Source organism: Brassica oleracea, chromosome C9 (assembly GCF_000695525.1).
Source record: "Brassica oleracea var. oleracea cultivar TO1000 chromosome C9, BOL, whole genome shotgun sequence".
Classification (NCBI taxonomy): Eukaryota; Viridiplantae; Streptophyta; class Magnoliopsida; order Brassicales; family Brassicaceae; genus Brassica; species Brassica oleracea.
In genome coordinates, this window is record NC_027756.1 from 13,425,082 (window position 1) to 13,443,395 (window position 18,314).

The 18,314-nt window shown below is 29.0% G+C and overlaps 2 protein-coding genes across 2 annotated transcripts; one reads left to right on the forward strand and one right to left on the reverse strand.

Moving 5' to 3' along the window:
* Positions 1 to 5,479: 5,479 nt before the first annotated feature.
* LOC106316948 lies at positions 5,480 to 6,203 on the reverse strand. The gene has a single exon (XM_013754812.1). The coding sequence runs from the start codon at positions 6,122 to 6,124 to the stop codon at positions 5,528 to 5,530; it is 597 nt and encodes a 198-aa protein (XP_013610266.1). The 5' UTR covers positions 6,125 to 6,203; the 3' UTR covers positions 5,480 to 5,527.
* Positions 6,204 to 10,264: 4,061 nt separating this feature from the next.
* Positions 10,265 to 10,851, forward strand: LOC106314367. The gene is made up of 2 exons (XM_013752245.1): positions 10,265 to 10,631; positions 10,673 to 10,851. The coding sequence occupies exons 1-2, from the start codon at positions 10,265 to 10,267 to the stop codon at positions 10,849 to 10,851; spliced, it is 546 nt and encodes a 181-aa protein (XP_013607699.1).
* The last annotated feature ends 7,463 nt before the right edge of the window (positions 10,852 to 18,314 follow it).

Below are 18,314 nucleotides of genomic sequence, written 5' to 3' on the forward strand. Positions count from 1 at the left end.
CCGTTAGCATCTCTATGCATATACATCCACCTCCGCAACTCGTAAATAGTCCCGGAGCCAGCCATTTTTCACGTTTTTTGTTGTTGGTGTGTTTAAAATGATGTTCAAACATCCATGTTTATAGGAAATTTCGAATCTGGTAGTTGTAATTTCCTATGAATTTACGACGAAAATTAATTAGGTGGCAAAAAAAAACGTGTAACACCTACAAAGTTGGTGGATTCAAAATTTCCTCGCTAAATACACGTAAATTATTTCTTCTTAAATAACACGCGAAGGTTACGTCGTATTTATTTCCTCATAAAAAGACACGTCAAATTACATCGACTTTACGACGAAACGCTTTTGTCGTTACTTTACGAGGAAATAACGATGACATTATTTTTCCACGTAAGTTTCTCGTAAAATCGACGTAAATTTACGAGGATTTTTTTTTCCTCGTTAAGCATGTGTTTTCTTGTAGTGTTTATAAAAATAAAAATAAAACTTTATAAAAAGTTTTTAATAAAAAACGTTAACTAAACTTTATAAAAAACGTTTTACAAAGTTTTATTTTTATAAAAAGTTTTAAAACGTTTGTAATTTTTTAGTTTTATTAAACATTTTAATAAAATATAAACTTTTAAATTTTAACGTTTAAAACATTTTTTTTTTCTTTCTTTTTTATTAAAATTTTTAAAATTCAATTAAACTTTTAAATTGGGTTTAATGTGTTTAATTTGATTAATCAAAAGTTAGTTTTGGGATTATGAAAAATTTATACCAAATAGACAACTTAAGGATGGTTTTATAATTAAGAAACAATCATGCTGTTTTTTGTTCCGTTTTGGAAACTTTCTTACAAAAAAAAAAGACCATGTCCATAGATAACATTCTTTTTTTTTGTAACACGTAATTAGATAATTTATCAATTATTTTAATTTAAATAAAATTAGTGTGTTTGTTTGTACTATTTTGGGAAAAAATATATTATTGCCTTATTTATAGGAAGGAATAAAATAATAAAAATGGAAAAATATAACAAATTAGCTATTTGAACACTTGTGGGAAAGTTAAGATATTGGAATAGCTACTAAGTTTTTATATTGCAATTATCTCAAATAGTATTTTGATAGATTTTCTAAACATGCATTTGATAAGATTAACCTTATTACAGCTTCTGGCTTTCATCATTATTATTGAATTTCGCTTAATCAACTGTAAAGGGTATACATTTGGTCAAAGTAAAAAACCCGTATACATTGTATAGTGTTCAAGTAACCAATTTTTTATATTTTTTTCATTTTTATTGTTATTTAGAGAATATTACTTTATGTTTTTCTATAAATTAGAAAAAATATTTTTTTTCCAAAAATAGTACAAACCAATACAACTGCTTTATTTTATTTAAGTTAAAGTAAAAATAATAAATATATTATCTAATTACGTGTTACTAACAAAGAAAAAAAAAACAAATCAAAATCTTATATATCTATGAGTGTAATATTTTCATATTCCTATCATCTTTTTTCTATCAACCTTAAAATTATACTCCCTCTATTTCATATTGTAAATGCCGTTTTAGCTTTGTGCGCATAAATTAAAAAAATATATTTTTTTTAAATAGAATATCATTAACTATACACCTAGGTTTCAATTGGTGACAACACTTTATAAAAAATATAGTGAAATTATTATTCCTCAAATTTTATGCCATTCATGTTGAATTTTCTATCAAATTACAGACAAATGGATTCCACTCTATTCCTTTCATTTCCTTATGAATTAAAAAATTATGAAGAAAAAATTCTTTCTCCATTTTCGATGAGTAACAAATTGAATATTAGTTCATATATTTTTGTTTATTCATTTCATCAATTGAAATTTTATTCATTATTTGTTCTTTTTTCATTCAACTAAATTGTTATCAATTAAAGGCCTAACCATATTTTAACCAATAGAAAATAAAACGAAAAATATAAAAAGATATATAGCGTATAAAATTAATTAAGTTTGCATTGAAGTTCTAAATAATACTTATTTTGTAACGAAAATTTTATTTTACAACGACATTTAATATGAAATTGAGGGAGAATTTGTTTAGCATCAGCCAAAAAATCATTTTTAACATCATCAGCAGATTCTTCTAAACGATGAATTTTATAAACAGAACTTATGTTATAGATTTTAATATCAGTGTCAGGTTTTGTAGCTGTAAGTTATCTTTTCAATTGTGATTATGTGTTATTCTTTTACTCATTCTCACCAAAAAACGATTTGACTTTTAAAAATGTGACAATGTATCAACCTAATTGTAATGATTACAATTTCATTTACAAAGATTCATATTTTCGTTTGATTTTTGAAATATTGTAATAACTAATATCTCATATATATCATTAAATTTAGGATGAGCATTTTACCTGATATCCACTCTGAATCTGACCAAAAAATCTGAACCAAAAGTCGAACCAAAGTAACAAAATATCCAAACGGGTATTAAGTTAAGAGATTGAATATCCGAACCTGAACAAGTAATATTCGAACCATTATTAATATTCGAAAATAACCGGACATATGAATATTTAACTCTATATTTATAGTTTAGTATTTCTCTCGTTTTATTCAAAATATTTATATTGATGTTGCATATGGTTCAAGGTCAGATAGTATACATATAATTGGGGACAAAGTGATTTGTCACTCACTTAAAATGCATGTCAAACTTATTCTTTCATGCATTAACAAAAGTTGCATCCAAAATCTCAAAACAACAACCATATTAGTATTTTTATATTTTCAAATTTGTTTCTCCAAATCTATTAATCGTCTAACCTAATAAAAATTATAAAATCAAGTTAACATTTAGCTTTTAAGTACAAGAAACTTGAGTAGTGAAGAATTTTATTTCAAAATTTAGATATCCGAACACGACCCTAAACCTGAACTAAAAATATCTGAACACGATCTGGTATGAAAAATACCCCAACATGTTCTAAATCCCAATACCAAAATGCCTGAAAATCTGAAATGTCCAAACCGAATCCGAATGGATACTAGAACACCCATGCCTAATTAAAGTAAATTATGACATAACTCTAACATGGATAATTTTATTTATAAACATTCATATTTTTGATAAGATTTTTAAAATATAGAAATGACTAACAACTCCTATATAACTATCAAGGTAAAAAATGTATATCACATTAACAAAAAGTAAGCTAATAATGTAATTTGAAGTATTAAAAAAATATCAACTTATATATCATTATTTTTTATAAATATATATTTATATTTTAATAAAATTCATTGTAAATGTGCCTTAACAATACAAAAAAATATACTAATTAACTCAACAAGATTGAATTTATGAATAGGTGTAAATAAACGAGTGTACATATTTTAACTAAAACAAACAAAAATCAAAATGTATTAGTATTTATGTATTCAAATATAGACATATTTAAAATAAATACTTGTTATATATTTAAGCTAAATAGAATTGTTATCTTAAAACATGTAAATTTAATTTTATTAAAAATTTAAATAAATTACAAATAATTTAAATTGTAAATTTAAAATAAAAATAATAATATCAAAATATAAACTATATTTACATTTAAAGATAAAATAATATTAAATTTTAAAACTATTATATTTGCGCATGGAGAAATGTTCTTATATTTAGTCAAATATGCACAATGTGAGAAACATTTTCTTAACATGTGAAAAAACGTAATTGTTAGAAATTTTCATTCAATCAATACGATCATGAAAAAAAAGTGTATTTACTTTATAAAAAAAATCAAGTTTTTATGGAGGGAAATGTCATTTATGAACAGAGTTATATTTTTAATGAAAATACTTCTTCTATTTTATAAAATTTCATTTTATTTTACACAGATCAAAAAAAAATTAGAACATATAGAATTTTTTTGTTAGATATGTTAATAACTAAATATAAAAAATTAAACTCAAAGTTTATCAACTTTGACAAGGTAAAAAATATTTGAATACATATACTATTTAAAAATCTCAAGTGAAGTGATTTTTCTATTTTCGTAAAATTTATTGATATTTTTTGGTCACTTCTGGAAAAATTATTTTATAAATTTTCAATTTTAACCTTATAAATATTCTTTATTAATTAGAAAGATAAGCTATATGAGTATTAATCAAAAATGATATTGTACTAGTAAAATATTATATCAAATGTTATCTTAAATTTTTTTAAATACTTATGAAAAGAACTGAAAGCCAAATTTAGGCCAGAAAATCTCTTATATATAGAAGAGACATTGTAATAAATGTGTTCACACTCAATTAGACACATGTCGCGTGTAGAAGCATTGTAATAAATGCGTTCACACTAAAATGGACACATGTCACATGTAGAGAGCTTCTCAGCCAAACTCTACATAAATATGTTCACACTATGTATTTTACGTTTTTTTAATATAAAACTCACATGCATGGTTCTTCTTTACGTTATTTTTACTGTTTACGAATAGAGTTGGACAAATTATTCATAAGTTTTGATTCGATTCGTTATCTGTTTTGATTCGAACCGAAAAATCCAGATATTTGTTACTCTATGAAACAAATCAAATACTAAAATGCAATATCAATAAAAAAAAAAGCAAATCACAAATATCAATATTTATATGAACGAATATCCAATTTGATCTGTTATATGCATATATATATATATATATATACATATATTTAAAGGATTATATATAAGTTATATATTATAGTTCATATAAATTTTACAGTATTTTTGTTTTTAAATAATTTAATTTTAAGAATTTTATTTTTTATGTATTATTTTGAAAAAAATGTCATTTAATATTAATTAACAGTATTTTTATATATTTATCAACCATCTTTATATACTTTTACATACACATACATATGCACATTGACGTGAGCCCCTTATAACTAAGTATTTCCCACAACTAAAATATCTAATTTTTTTGGAAGTTAAAATATTTTTTTTCTTAATGCTTCTTTCCCTATCGACCAAATTGTAGTAAAATGATTTGTCTTAATAATTTTCTTTTTTTTTTAACTATTATCCGTTTAGAAACTATAATATGAAACTATTGGTTCCACATCACCACTATCTAAGATTCATAACATGAAGACAAACAAATAATAGTAATTTTTGATTATCACAGGAAAAAAAATTAAAACATCAAACATTTTAACCGAACAAACCAAATAAATATTGATTTAAAATGATAGTTATATTTTGGGAGATTAAAAACCAAAAAACAACATAAAACCGAACTGATATCCAGATTCAACAGATTAATGTCTCTTTATTACAAAATAATGAAACTAATAATCTTTAACTCAGAGCTAGTTAAACTAATTAGCATAAGACAAAATGATTTTTGAATTTTAGGCAACATCATAAGAGGAACTTGAATTTGTTGGCTCGTTAAAGGCAAAAAAAAACTTCGAAAATTACAAAATTACTTCTATTCTGCCAAAACAAATATTTTAACTGAAATCTAGAATATTGTTATTTGTTAATTTCTTAGCCGTAGAACCCTGTTTGGCTCCAAATTGCATCACGAACACGCCTTAGTTCCCTGCCTTTGAGAGTCCTTCCTACACCCTCAAACATCGACGCCCCACCGCCTCCCATTTTCCTGCTCCGCCGTGCTTGGCTCTTAGCAAGGTACTCGTGAGGCGGCATCATCCCCGGTTCCTCCTCGTCGTCACCGTCAAGCTCGTGTGTTGACTCAACCAAGTTGACTCGATATATCTCACTCCAATCCGGCACGTTAACCGGCGCTGAGGACGCCAAGTTCCGCATGATTTCTCCTCCTTCGCCTACTCCGCCGTGGATCTGCTGCACGAGCATCGGAGATGACGACGGTGCGTTTGAGGAGCTCTTGAAAGTAAGCGAGAGTCCTCCCACGCGCCCACTTTTCATAGAATTAGCACTTAAGTTCCACCCGCTGTATGAATCTTCTGTCTCGGTGTCGTGAATGACTGCCGGTGACCAGATGTCTTCCTCGGCGAGCTCTAATTCGTCGGTGAGGGAGGTTCCGTGACTGTCACCGTAACTGTAGCTTCCAAGGTATCGATCGCTCCGGTTCATCGTCGTCGGATTTCGACCTCTTGCCATGCAACTCAGCCACAGCCTCTTGTCGCTTAATTAAATTTGGTTACTTATAATAATAATATAATTATTATTAAGGAGTTAAATGTTATAGATTTTGCTATAAGTTTCAGACCGAGTGAAATGGAGGAGTATATATATAGCATTTGCGAGGAGAAAGTACAAAAGAATGTGACAATAAATAATAAAATTGTGCAATATGGCTTCTATATTTTCTGTTTCTTACTAAATGCCCTACAATTTTCGTTAGCTCAGAACAAAGTTTTTTCAAATCCATTGGTTCGTCTTTTGTTTTATTTTCCAGAAAATGTATTATCTTGGGTAATCTAATAGCCACATGCAGTAGCATAATACAGAATGGAAAGATTAATGGGAAAATTGTTTTTTGGACAAAAAAATAGTAACTATATCCAATTAGACTAATTTCTATTTTGTACCATTTTGTCTCTGATGTTCTTTAGTATTTTTGAAAATAAATTAAATAAATAGTTTTACAAACAAACAAAAAGTTGAAAAATAGTTATACTGATCTTATGAAATACCTATATGAACTTAGTGATATTTTTTTCCAATTCTAAAAATGTTTAAATCATAATTTCAAATTTTGTTAGAATTGGCATTCTACGAAGTAGAAATTGAAATCCATTTTTTCCATTGAATCTACTATATTTAGAATACGTGATCTATGTAAATAATAGTACTCCAAACATATTTAGAATACACATTCCGCGCTTAACTTATCGCTCTAAAATTTGTAGAAATCGGAATCTACAGATTACTATAAATCTGAAACTTGCAGAAATCGAAATCTACACATTACTATAAATCTAAAAACTTGTAGAAACTGAGTTCTACGTATTTACTGTAAATAAAACCTGTAGAAATCAAAATCTACACGTTACTATAAATTTAAAAACCTTTAGTACACATTACTATAAATTTAAAAACCTGTAGAAACCGAATTCTACAGATTTATTGTATTCTACGGGTAAGAATAATAAGTTCCAAAAAATATGGAAAAAATTATTTGGAAATATTTAGTTTCCATATATGAATAAAATAGATTTTCAGAAGAAAAAAATTAAAAAAATAGTGGAGATAGAGTTTCTTTTATTTGAGGATTTTAATGTTATTTATTTTAGTTACTTTAATTATTTATTATATTTAATATTTAACAAATGTTTTGTTAATTGTAATTTCGAATTTATAACTGAAATTAAGGGCATTATTTCCATTTTGAAAATAATTAGTCTAATGGAACATAAAATATATAAGATTAGTCTAACGAGAGACATAGTTATTATTTTTTTGGCCTAAATTTTTTTTTTCCCAAGATTAATTAACATCTTCGTTGATCCATTCTTTATTTTTGATATCACTATTGTAATATTGTATTTCAAATTCATTCCATTATTTTTGCGATTCTTATTCGGTTGCTATAATTTGTTGGAATGTCCTGGTAATAGTCTTACTTCTTTTTTTGGGTAAAAGACATTCTCCTGAAAATGCATGAAACCAATACAAATCTATGACTTCTTAGGTCGTACAGTTTACAATTTAAGATGGAATAAAACGATTTTTAGTTTACACTTTAGCTGTAGGTTTTTGAGCAATTAAGCTAAACCTAGAAAGAATGAGAGAAAAGCCAACTCACTACAGATTAGATTACTAGAAATTATGTTTTAACTATACTAAAGGGTTTCTTCCAACTACATAATGTTTTCTACTACGATATTTTTATAGCATTTCATTTAATATCAACTGTAATAAATTAATAGAATGATGAAAGTTGGAATAAATTTAGTTTTACAATAATTTACTATAAGAAATTGCGTGGGAAAAAATACTGTGTTCAATAAATGTCTTTTTCGTCCAATATAAGTCTTTAATATTCGGTCATCTTATGAAAAAGGAATTTAAATTTCCACCATCTGTTTTTGTATTTTGGTCAAATCTAAAAGAATCTAAGTCACTTTGATACGAAGGTGGAGGAGGATGAGGACCTTTCGGAACACGATAGAACCTGAAATTTTTAATATTTTATTGTCTAATTATGTGGATATTATAAAGATCCAGTCGTCCGACTCCTAAGCTCTACCATTGCGCAAGGTGGGTACTTGTTATTTTATGTACACTTATACCTGGTTTGCGTTGAACGAATAATAAATTTTTATTTATACTTGACTTGTCGGAAACGAGTATTTGTTATTTCGAATATTTATCCCAAAATATGCTACTTGCAAGTTATTTGTCTTGTTCGATTACTTGCTACTTACAAGTATTTATTAATTACTTGGATATATTTCTAAGTTTCTAAAAGTTACTTGATAGATAATATTTTAAGAGAAAAGTTTATGAAAGTTTGTTTTATTTACTTTATTTGGTAAAAACATGAGAGTTATTTTAAATAAAATATTTGCACCTAATATAAAAAAAGATGGAATTCGATAAGAAAGTATTGTTTGCTTCTTACAACAAAGAAATATCTATTTATGACTTTGTTTTTTATGGTTTAGTTATCATTTTTTTCAGTCTAAAACAAGTAACAAGTAATATCAAAACGAGTTGTAACTTTTTTTGTGATAATTGTTACTCGCATTGTTCTTGCAAGTAGCAAAACTCAAAGAGTTAATACTTGATTTGACAACGACGAATACTTGAAAAACGAGACAAATATAGATCAAATAGCAGATATAAGGCAAGTAACGATTATTCATGTCCAACCCTAATTGCCCTCACACGTATGATGAATTCGCTGTAAGAAACTAAGGTAAATCTCGTGACGCGCTCTTCAACGGCACGTGTTACAGGTCGAACTTTCGAGAAGACAATAATGTTAGCAACTTGCCACACTTTTGGTTAAAAGAAACTTCGACTAGGGCGTTGATTGGTAGCACTTGCGTAATCGCGTAATGGCGGAAAAACGTGATTCCGCAAAAAATTTACCAATCAAGAAAATACATGGAATGCAAAGTAAAACGCCATTCCACAGATGTTGAGTTTTTGCTTAATTTTTTTCAAGTAAACTTGCAATAAGTGAATAAGTGTGTTTTTCTCATTTATTTGCTGAAACTTTTAAAAATTAATTATCTCTCTACCTCAGTTACATAAAAGCATTTGTATACAACCATCAACAATTACCTTTGCATGAGAAATTCAACTACCATCTTCTTTCACGTATGTAAAATTAATTAACCAATAGCTATTATTGGTTCAACCACCATCAATCACTTAATGCAATATTTAAAACATACTGATTTGTTTGGTTACATATTTAATGATGTGTCTATAAATTAGATTTGTATCTTGGAGTGAAAACACAACAACAAAATAGAAAAAAAAAGTTTCTAAAGAATTTGCATGTTCTATGGATTCTTCACCTATGCATCAACGTGCTTCGAACATCCCAAACACCAGAGAGATATGTTTTGACCAATAAATACATATATATCATTTCATGCAAATTGTTTATTAATCTTTTAGATTTGTGCATATATAGAAATCTTATTATTATTATTTTTAAATGTATGAAACATTGTAGCCAAATAAGCTATGGTCGGATCACATGCATAAAGTATTTTTAGAAATATATGACCGTGAACTGAAAATGGATGGTTATGTAAATTTTCATCCTAGTAAGGAGGGTAAAAAGAGATTAGTTACCGAGTTTTATCAAAGGACTGGTAAAAATTATAATTACAACAAAATCAAAAACCATTATGACTATGAAAGGAAACGCTATACCGTTTATATGCGATTAAAAAACCGTACCGGAGTTACAATCAAAGAGGACACTGGTGAGATCGACATGCCAGAGGAATGGTGGCAAGAACGTAGTGAGGTATGACTTCAAATATTATTTTGTTACATATTGTTTTACGGTTTTATTGTGATTTGAACTAAATATTTTTTAAATGATGGTAACAGGAGATACCCGACGCCTTGCGTATCAAAAAACATCCTCTTGTATGTCTTGATCTCATGGAAAGTGTATTTAGAAACTGCAGAGTCGGTGATGAACCAGCTCAGTCACCAAGTTTAAGTCGCCTAAATCAACAAACGATAAATCTGACTGAGACCGAAGAAACAGTTCCGAATACTCAAATCGCAGAAGATGATGGCTACCACCATAGCACACAAGAAGATATGGCAGACACAAACCAAAACGAAGACGTAACGGAACCACCAAATGGAGCACAAATTTCTTCAAGGCGTGGAAGACAACCTCGACGAAGGTCTGCCATTGAAAACGTGATTGAAAATAGTGCTCATTTTATTACGGAGTATCGTGAACGACGGGGTGCCATCCTTTTGTACCAAGATGCCATTAATGCTCTTAGACGTGTTAATATCCCCAAGCGTACTCCATTTTGGCGAGCTGCAGTACGGTGCCTTACCCAAGCCAACTATGCATCAGCGTTTGTTGCATTAGAGGAGGAGGAGAAGATTGATTGGCTTGAAGCAATTACTGGATTTAGCAAAGATGGAGAGCGTTTCAATGACTATGAAACAGGTTTAGATGCAATGGTTTTGTGGGGGTCTCTGGTGGATTAGAAGGAAGAACACGTGGAACTAATAATAATTATGGTGTTCCAAGCGGTGGATTATCTAACAATAACCCAAGCAGTAGTAATTATGAAGACGCAGATGGACAAAACGAGTTAAATGGTTACATGACAAGTGGCTTTAGAGATTTGCTAGGGGTGGAGAATGAAACAATGAATATTGACTAAGAGCATAGATTTAATTATTATTAGACTATCTTTGTACTCGACTAGCTCTATCTTTTGAATTTGACTTTCTTCTATATTATGAATATTAACTTCTATTTATATTATTTTCTTCAGAGGGATCGTTTAAATGAGTTGCACTCAAAAGGGTTAGACATGCTAAACGAGAATGAGCTGTCGGAGCTTTTGCATCTAGAGGATCATATTATCGTTGAGTCACTCATTATGCCAATCATCAAACACTATCAAAAGACTTACAACAGAAAGCCAATGGGAAAAGAATGGGGGGGCAGGCTGGAGTTTAATCAAAAGTCACATATATGAAGATCCAGTAAGTTGTCACAACTTGATAAGGATGGATAATCGCATCTTCAAAACCCTGTGTCAAAAACTACAGCTTGATTATGGTCTCCGCAACACAAAGCACATATGTGTCGACGAAAGTGTAGCGTCTTTTCTGATGATATGTGCACATAATATGGTACAACGTTTTGTTGCTATCATTCTCGGGCATTCTCAAGAAACCATCAACAGGAAGTTTCATGAAGTCCTTGAAGCATGATTTTCACTTGCTGGTGAGTTAATTCCAGCACAATCACAACAAGATCTTGAAAGGGTTTCACAGGCGTTAAGTTCCAACGCCAATTATTGGCCTTACATCAGAGGGTTTATAGGAGCAATGGACGGGACACACATTCCTGTTAAAGTGCAAAAACAGAAGCATCGATGTTTTGGAACCGACATGGCTACACAAGTCTTAATATCTTGGCGATCTGTGATGTGCACATGCTATTTAAATATGCATGGATTGGGGTTCCAGGATCTGCCCACGATGCAAGAGTGTTAATGATGGCAATGAGTGATGATCTGACTTTTCCAAAGCCTCCTCAAGGAAAATATTATCTTGTAGATTCCGGATATGCAAATAAGCAAGGATTTCTAGCACCATATCGTGGAGGTCCGAGGTACCATCTCCAACAATTTCGAACAAGTGGACCACCGCGTAATCAGGAGGAAACATTTAACAAGCTACACTCTTCACTTCGCTCAGTTATAGAGCGTACTTTTGACGTGTGGAAAAAGAAATGGAGAATCTTGGATGACCACCCCAGATATCATAAGAAAATACAAAACAAAGTGGTTCAAGCTACTATGGCACTACACAACTTCATTAGAATATCTCAGTTTCCAGATATTGATTTTAATCATGCATCTCAAGATGATATTGATGGGCAACAAGAAAACAACGAGAGTCAAAGGGCAATGCAAGCGGAAGACGAAGAAAGAAATGAAGGTCAATATATGCAAATTATTAGAAATGAGATTGCAAGTTTGATTTGGACTTCACAACATCAATAGTTTTCTTTATCTATTATGAATGTATCCAAATTTAGAAGAACAATAATGGTATGTAATAATAATAAAATTTTAAAATAATTTTCATTGAGAAATTCCTCAAGAAAACTATTCAATCACACTAGATTTTTGTTCTACAACTTTTATCCAGCAAGTTTTAGATTCCACCAATTTTATTCTGTAATTCCGCCATTCCGCGATTACTCAAGTGTTAACAAGTAACTCTTTTTTTTCATCAAAAGTGATTAACAAGTAACTTTCTTTCTTTGTTTCTGATCTAAATAAATAAACTAAATATTAAATGGGTGTTTCAAAAAAAAAAACTATTAAATGGATTTGAATGGATGACTGTCTGATAGTCCATCAAAGATAAATATTAGCATAAGAAAGGATTTTTTTTCTGGTGAAAAATGTTAAGACATAAGAAAGTTTATATTGGATAATTTTCATAATTACAAATATAATGTAACAAAATTAAATTCTAGCTCTGGATTTTAATTTTGCGCAAAACATGATTATATATATTTATCAAGAATTTTAGTTTAATGTTCACTCAGAAGAGCTCTTTCAAAATATTGTTCTTTTTTTATAGATTCACTCTATAATTTATTGTTATTTTCATTATAATTGTTGAGATATTCTTCTTTATGAGGTCGTGCTAAGTTTAAATATTTTTCTCTTAAATAATGGAAGTCACTTAATAAACAAAAGCAAGAGTCCACTTGTAATATTATGCGACGTAATGACAAACTTTTTAGGGGAATAGATAGAGACCCCTTGGAAATAGTTCGATATGCAGAAAGTGAATGTCAAGCCTGGTTCAATGCAAACGAGATGATATCGCCAGTAGTTCAGGCCATCAGCAATGAGGAAAACCAATTCTTAAGCTTGGGTAATATTTGTCTACTAGATGGATCTTGGACAGCTTCAGATCGCTTTAGTGGATGTGGATGGGTCTGGATGGATAGCGGGGAGAACACACAACTTATGGGAACACGGAATTTCATTCGATGTGAATCAGCTTTGCATTCGGAGGTAGAAGCACTGCGTTGGGCGATGGAGAATATGCTTCAACACTCGCCATGCCAGAGCTTTGGAACAGACTGCAAGGAGCTGATTTCAATGATAAAGGAACCTCATGTGTGGCCAAGCTTTGCGACAGAACTGGAGAAGATAGAAACGCTGCAGATTTGCTTCCCGGACTTCAAAATAACCTATGTGCCACGAGTGCGCAATCTGTTTGCTGATTTTTTGGCTAAGACTGCTAGGACCTTTCGTAAAAAAAAAAAAAAAAAAAAAAAAAAAAATATTATGCGACGTAACCTAGGGTCCCACTGTGGTCATCTTGAACGGCTGAGAGTGAACGACAGAGTATCAGACAGGTTTAGTAAACAGCAGATACAACTTGCAACTTACAAAATATTTTTTTTTTTGGCCATCTGTCGATTATATTTGAACGGATGAACTGCAGTTTTTTACAAATAAAACCTAAACTGGCAAAGAACCCACTCTTTCCAGAGCCATAAACCGGCGACGCGAAGATTTCCCCCAAGTAACAAAACCAATAACAAAACATAATACATAAACTTAAAAGCAAGGACGAACAAGAATATTAAGAACTTCTAGGACCAACGCATAATCACCAAGAAGTGAAGCTACCATGAACCGGATGCCATAATGATCGAGAAAGCATGGGAGGTCACATTTATTTGGGATGAGAGCAAGGCTTGAGTACCAACTTACAAAATACAAACACAAATTTTATAACGATTTTGTTTATTATTTGTAGTAATAAATTTTATATTATCTTATACTACTATTTTGTTGATTTTGCAACTATATTATGTTACTATGATGAAGTATATTCCAAATAGTTCGATGGACAGATATTTACTGCAAAGGCAAAGAAAAAGGCACTCCACGTTATTGTTTTCAGCTTAAACAAACAACTAAAGATCATATATCTGATGGGAACATATGGAACATGGAAACCAAAGTGTTTCTCAGAAAAAAAAACATCTAAACCAAAGTGCACATAAATTTCCGGGGCCTTTTTAATCAATAATTTTCTTATATATATACTATTTGTTAGCTTCCGCCCTGAGTTCGATTCTCCTTGGCCACCCTTAGACGTCTTAAGTGGCAAGAAAACTCGGATTTCTATGGACCTCTTGGTGATTAATCTTTGGGTTTAGAAAGTTTTTGGGATCACCCCAAAGATTATAAAAAAAAAATTACTATTTGTTATATTTAACAAGGGTATTATTTTATTGTGAGTTTTAGTTGTCTTTTTGTTAGATGAAACGGTTAATGTGTTGTTATCACTCAATGTCCCACCCACACTAATAACCCCCACCACCTCAAGGGAAATTATAGCGTTATTGTATATTTTTCACTCTCACGGTTCTTGGTTGTACTAAATTGCAAATACAAATATTTTATTTTGAAATCATTTGCTTTGTAAAGATATTTTTAAATTTTGTAAAAAAAAAGATATTTTTAATTGTTTTCAACAATGATATGTGTGTTAGTGCAAATGACCCAATATTATGAAGTTCTTTTTGGCTTACAATATTATTATGAAGTGTTCAGTACTGCTTTCTTGTTTCTAATCGTATCAAACAGTTGAATTGATCATGTTCATGCAAAAATTTACGGAAATCCATACATAGTTACAACTCCATATGTTTGGGTTATTTTATTTTGAGTTGATCACACTCATCTAACACTTACATAAGATTACTAGATTTATTTTTAAATAACAATAAACATTTTATATTTTTCATAGATTTATTATAAATTGGGAACTCTTAACAAAAATTATATAAGGATAAAAGTTCATATGAATTGCACAAAAAATTGGTGTTACATAAATCATATTATTTTAACTAACAATTAATTGCTAATCAATATTTATGTCTGAACTTTCATCCACAAATGCATAACTATACTGAAGTCTTGAAGAGTAGTAAAGACCATATAGTTATTATCGATGTTTAATGAATAAATATGCATGTTTATTGGTGAACTAAGTGTTTCTCCCGTACTCACGCACATATATAATATTTACAAATAATCAAAGTATAAAAACTGTTAATATTCACTTTTGTTTTATAAATTTTAAGTAAATTTATCATTTATATTGATGATACAAAAATAAAATTGTATTAAGTTTCACTATGTTTTCTTGCATGGATATATATATATATATATATAATTACTCGTTTGCTCATAAGTTTTAAGTCGTTTTTATTTATTATCAAGAATAAATAAAAGATTATATTAAGTACCATGATGTATCATTTTAATTAGATATGTTATTTCATGCGTACTAATTTATATTGGTTTATGTATGGTATGTTGAGCTCACCATTTTTAATTATGTTAAATTAAAGTATTATTTTTAGTTTCATTTTTTGGTTATTCTCTTATATTTTAAAGATATTTATACAAGTTGTTATAATTTGATATACCTTGTTTTTTAGAAAATAAAAAAATATAAAGTCCGAGCTTCATAATAAATACTTGTAAAATTTTAATTTTTGATATATTTCATTTTAGATGAAAATATCAAAAATTGAAGTGTTGAGGGACTGAGAGTTGTATAAGCAAAAGAAATCGGAAATATTTTGAAACTTCACGATTAATTACAATTTTATAACATAATTATATCCAAAAATATAAAATGTATATATCTTTATGTTTTCAATCTTAATTAGGTATTTGATTTCAAATATAATATTTTAGATCAGTTCAAGAGTTCATTTTGGAGACATTGAGTTGCATGTATTGTTTCAAACTGAACAGCGATTTTTCTGTTTTATTTTAATACAGTTAAAATTATATTACTATCTAATAACTTCATTTATTTTGTTTCATGCTCCTAGAGTTTTAAATTTATAAAATTTGTATGTTATTTTGAAAAATAAGAAACAAAAATATGATGTTGGAGTTCCATTAATAAACATAACCTTTACTATTTTGAAAATTCATGTACATATATAAATATTTATAAATTAACCAAATTTAATTAATTTGTTAACAACCTGTTTAAAAAATTTAAGACATTTTATAATTTATATGTATGAAAATTAAGTAAAACATTATTTAATAATTTTATGTTTACTCTTAATTAGGCATGAGATTTGAAAAATAATATGATATTAGATTATAAGTTTATGTTGTTTAGAGTATTTTTTATCCTTTGGTCAGAAAATCATAATAATTATGTTAGTTTTGAAAAAAAAATTAAATTAATTTATTTGTCATTTTTTTTTGTAAATTATCTTTTATATACCTACATATTTTGAAAATTATAGATATTTACTTTTTTATGTATGCTGTTTGAGGTAAATGTAAAGTAAGAAAAATAAAATTCGTCATATATATATAAAAATATATTATAAATATTTCCTTTTTTCTTATTTTTATGATTTTCGAAAGAGGAAATTTAACTTAAAAGGTAATTAAAATGTTATTAATAAAAATGAAATAAAAGCAATAGTTAGGTATAATTTAACTTAAAAGACAATTAGGTATTAATTTTAATTCATTAAAGATAATCGTGTAACTGAATTTTTTAAAATTTAATATGGGTAAGACATTTTTGAAACTGACTTGTCAAATAATATTATAGAGATATTTGGTTTTGAAAATATTGGCATTCAAACAAACTATCTTTTTATTTTAAGTTTTCTTTATTTCATCCATATATTTGAATATCTCCATTATTTATTGCTTTACTCTATGCATTCTTATCTATTCTTGTAAAATTTTATTCATCATTCGTTGTAGTTACTTTAAAGTACAGAAGTGGGTGCAAGTGCAACTAATAAAAAGAGATCACATCTTCTATAGAAAGTCTTTCAAATGACCTAAAAACAGTTATGTACATGTGAATGAATATATAAATTTTTATTAAAAGTCCTCAAGCACTTTAATAATTTAATTTCTAATTATATTAAGTGAGAAACGGAGAACCTATGTGACAATATTAAACTGCAGATCACACGAATCCTGTATTACGATTATATAGCTGACCAAATTCCAAATAAAGTCACTAATCCCACCAGTTTAGTTCAGTGGATGAATCATTCCTTTAATTTTCATTGATTATGCTTGTATAAGCCTGTTGTTACCTATTTACTAGGCGAGTGAGTAAAAAATAGTGGTTCGTAGACTCGTAGTTAGAAAATTCTTTTATTTTTGAACCCTTTTCCAGAATTTGTATTTAGCTGGTGATAGTGGAGTAATGTTTGGTTATCTATTATCTACCCCAGTGGCGAACCCAGAAAATGATTTATGTGGGGTCAAAAATATTAAGAAAATGTCATAAAGGGGATTTGAACACAGATTTAGGGGTTCAAGTAAAAACTTTTAAACCAAATAGGCTACTGTTATCTACTGTACACAGCTTACAAAACTTAAATTATAGCATATTTGTGGTGTCAAGTGACCCCACAAGCCAACACGTGCGTCCGCTCCTGATCTACCCGTATGTATATAATCGTATTAGAAGAGACTAGGGTTTAAATATTGTTAAGACGTTCGACTATGTATGATTTCGTTTTATCCCTTTCACATTAAACTGACATACAATACAAATAACATTCAGAATAGTCATTTTAAGGAAATGTAAAAAGAAAAAAAATGATTGGCCATGTGCAAAGCTCCGTACACTACAAGAAAACAGCGGCATACTGAGGGAAAAAATCGTCGGTATGTCGTCGGAATAACGTCATTCCGACGACATACCGACGAAAAAAGTCCTCGGAAATAACTCCTCGGAAATTCATCTTTCTTCGGAAATCCCTCGGAAATTTCCGACGGAATTCCGAGGAAACCCTATTTCCTCGGAATTTCCGAGGACCACAAGTTCGTCGGAAATTCCTCGGAATATTCCGAGGAAGATGTCGTCGGAATATTCCGAGGGATAAACTTCCTCGGAATATTTCCAAAATTAAAAAAAAAATTATAAATTTATTTTTTTTAATTGAAATTCGAAAATATAAAATTAAAATTGAAATAGAAAACATATTTAAAATACAAAAAATAATAAAATAATTTTTATAAATAAAAAAAAATGTTTTATAAATACAAAATTAGTTTTA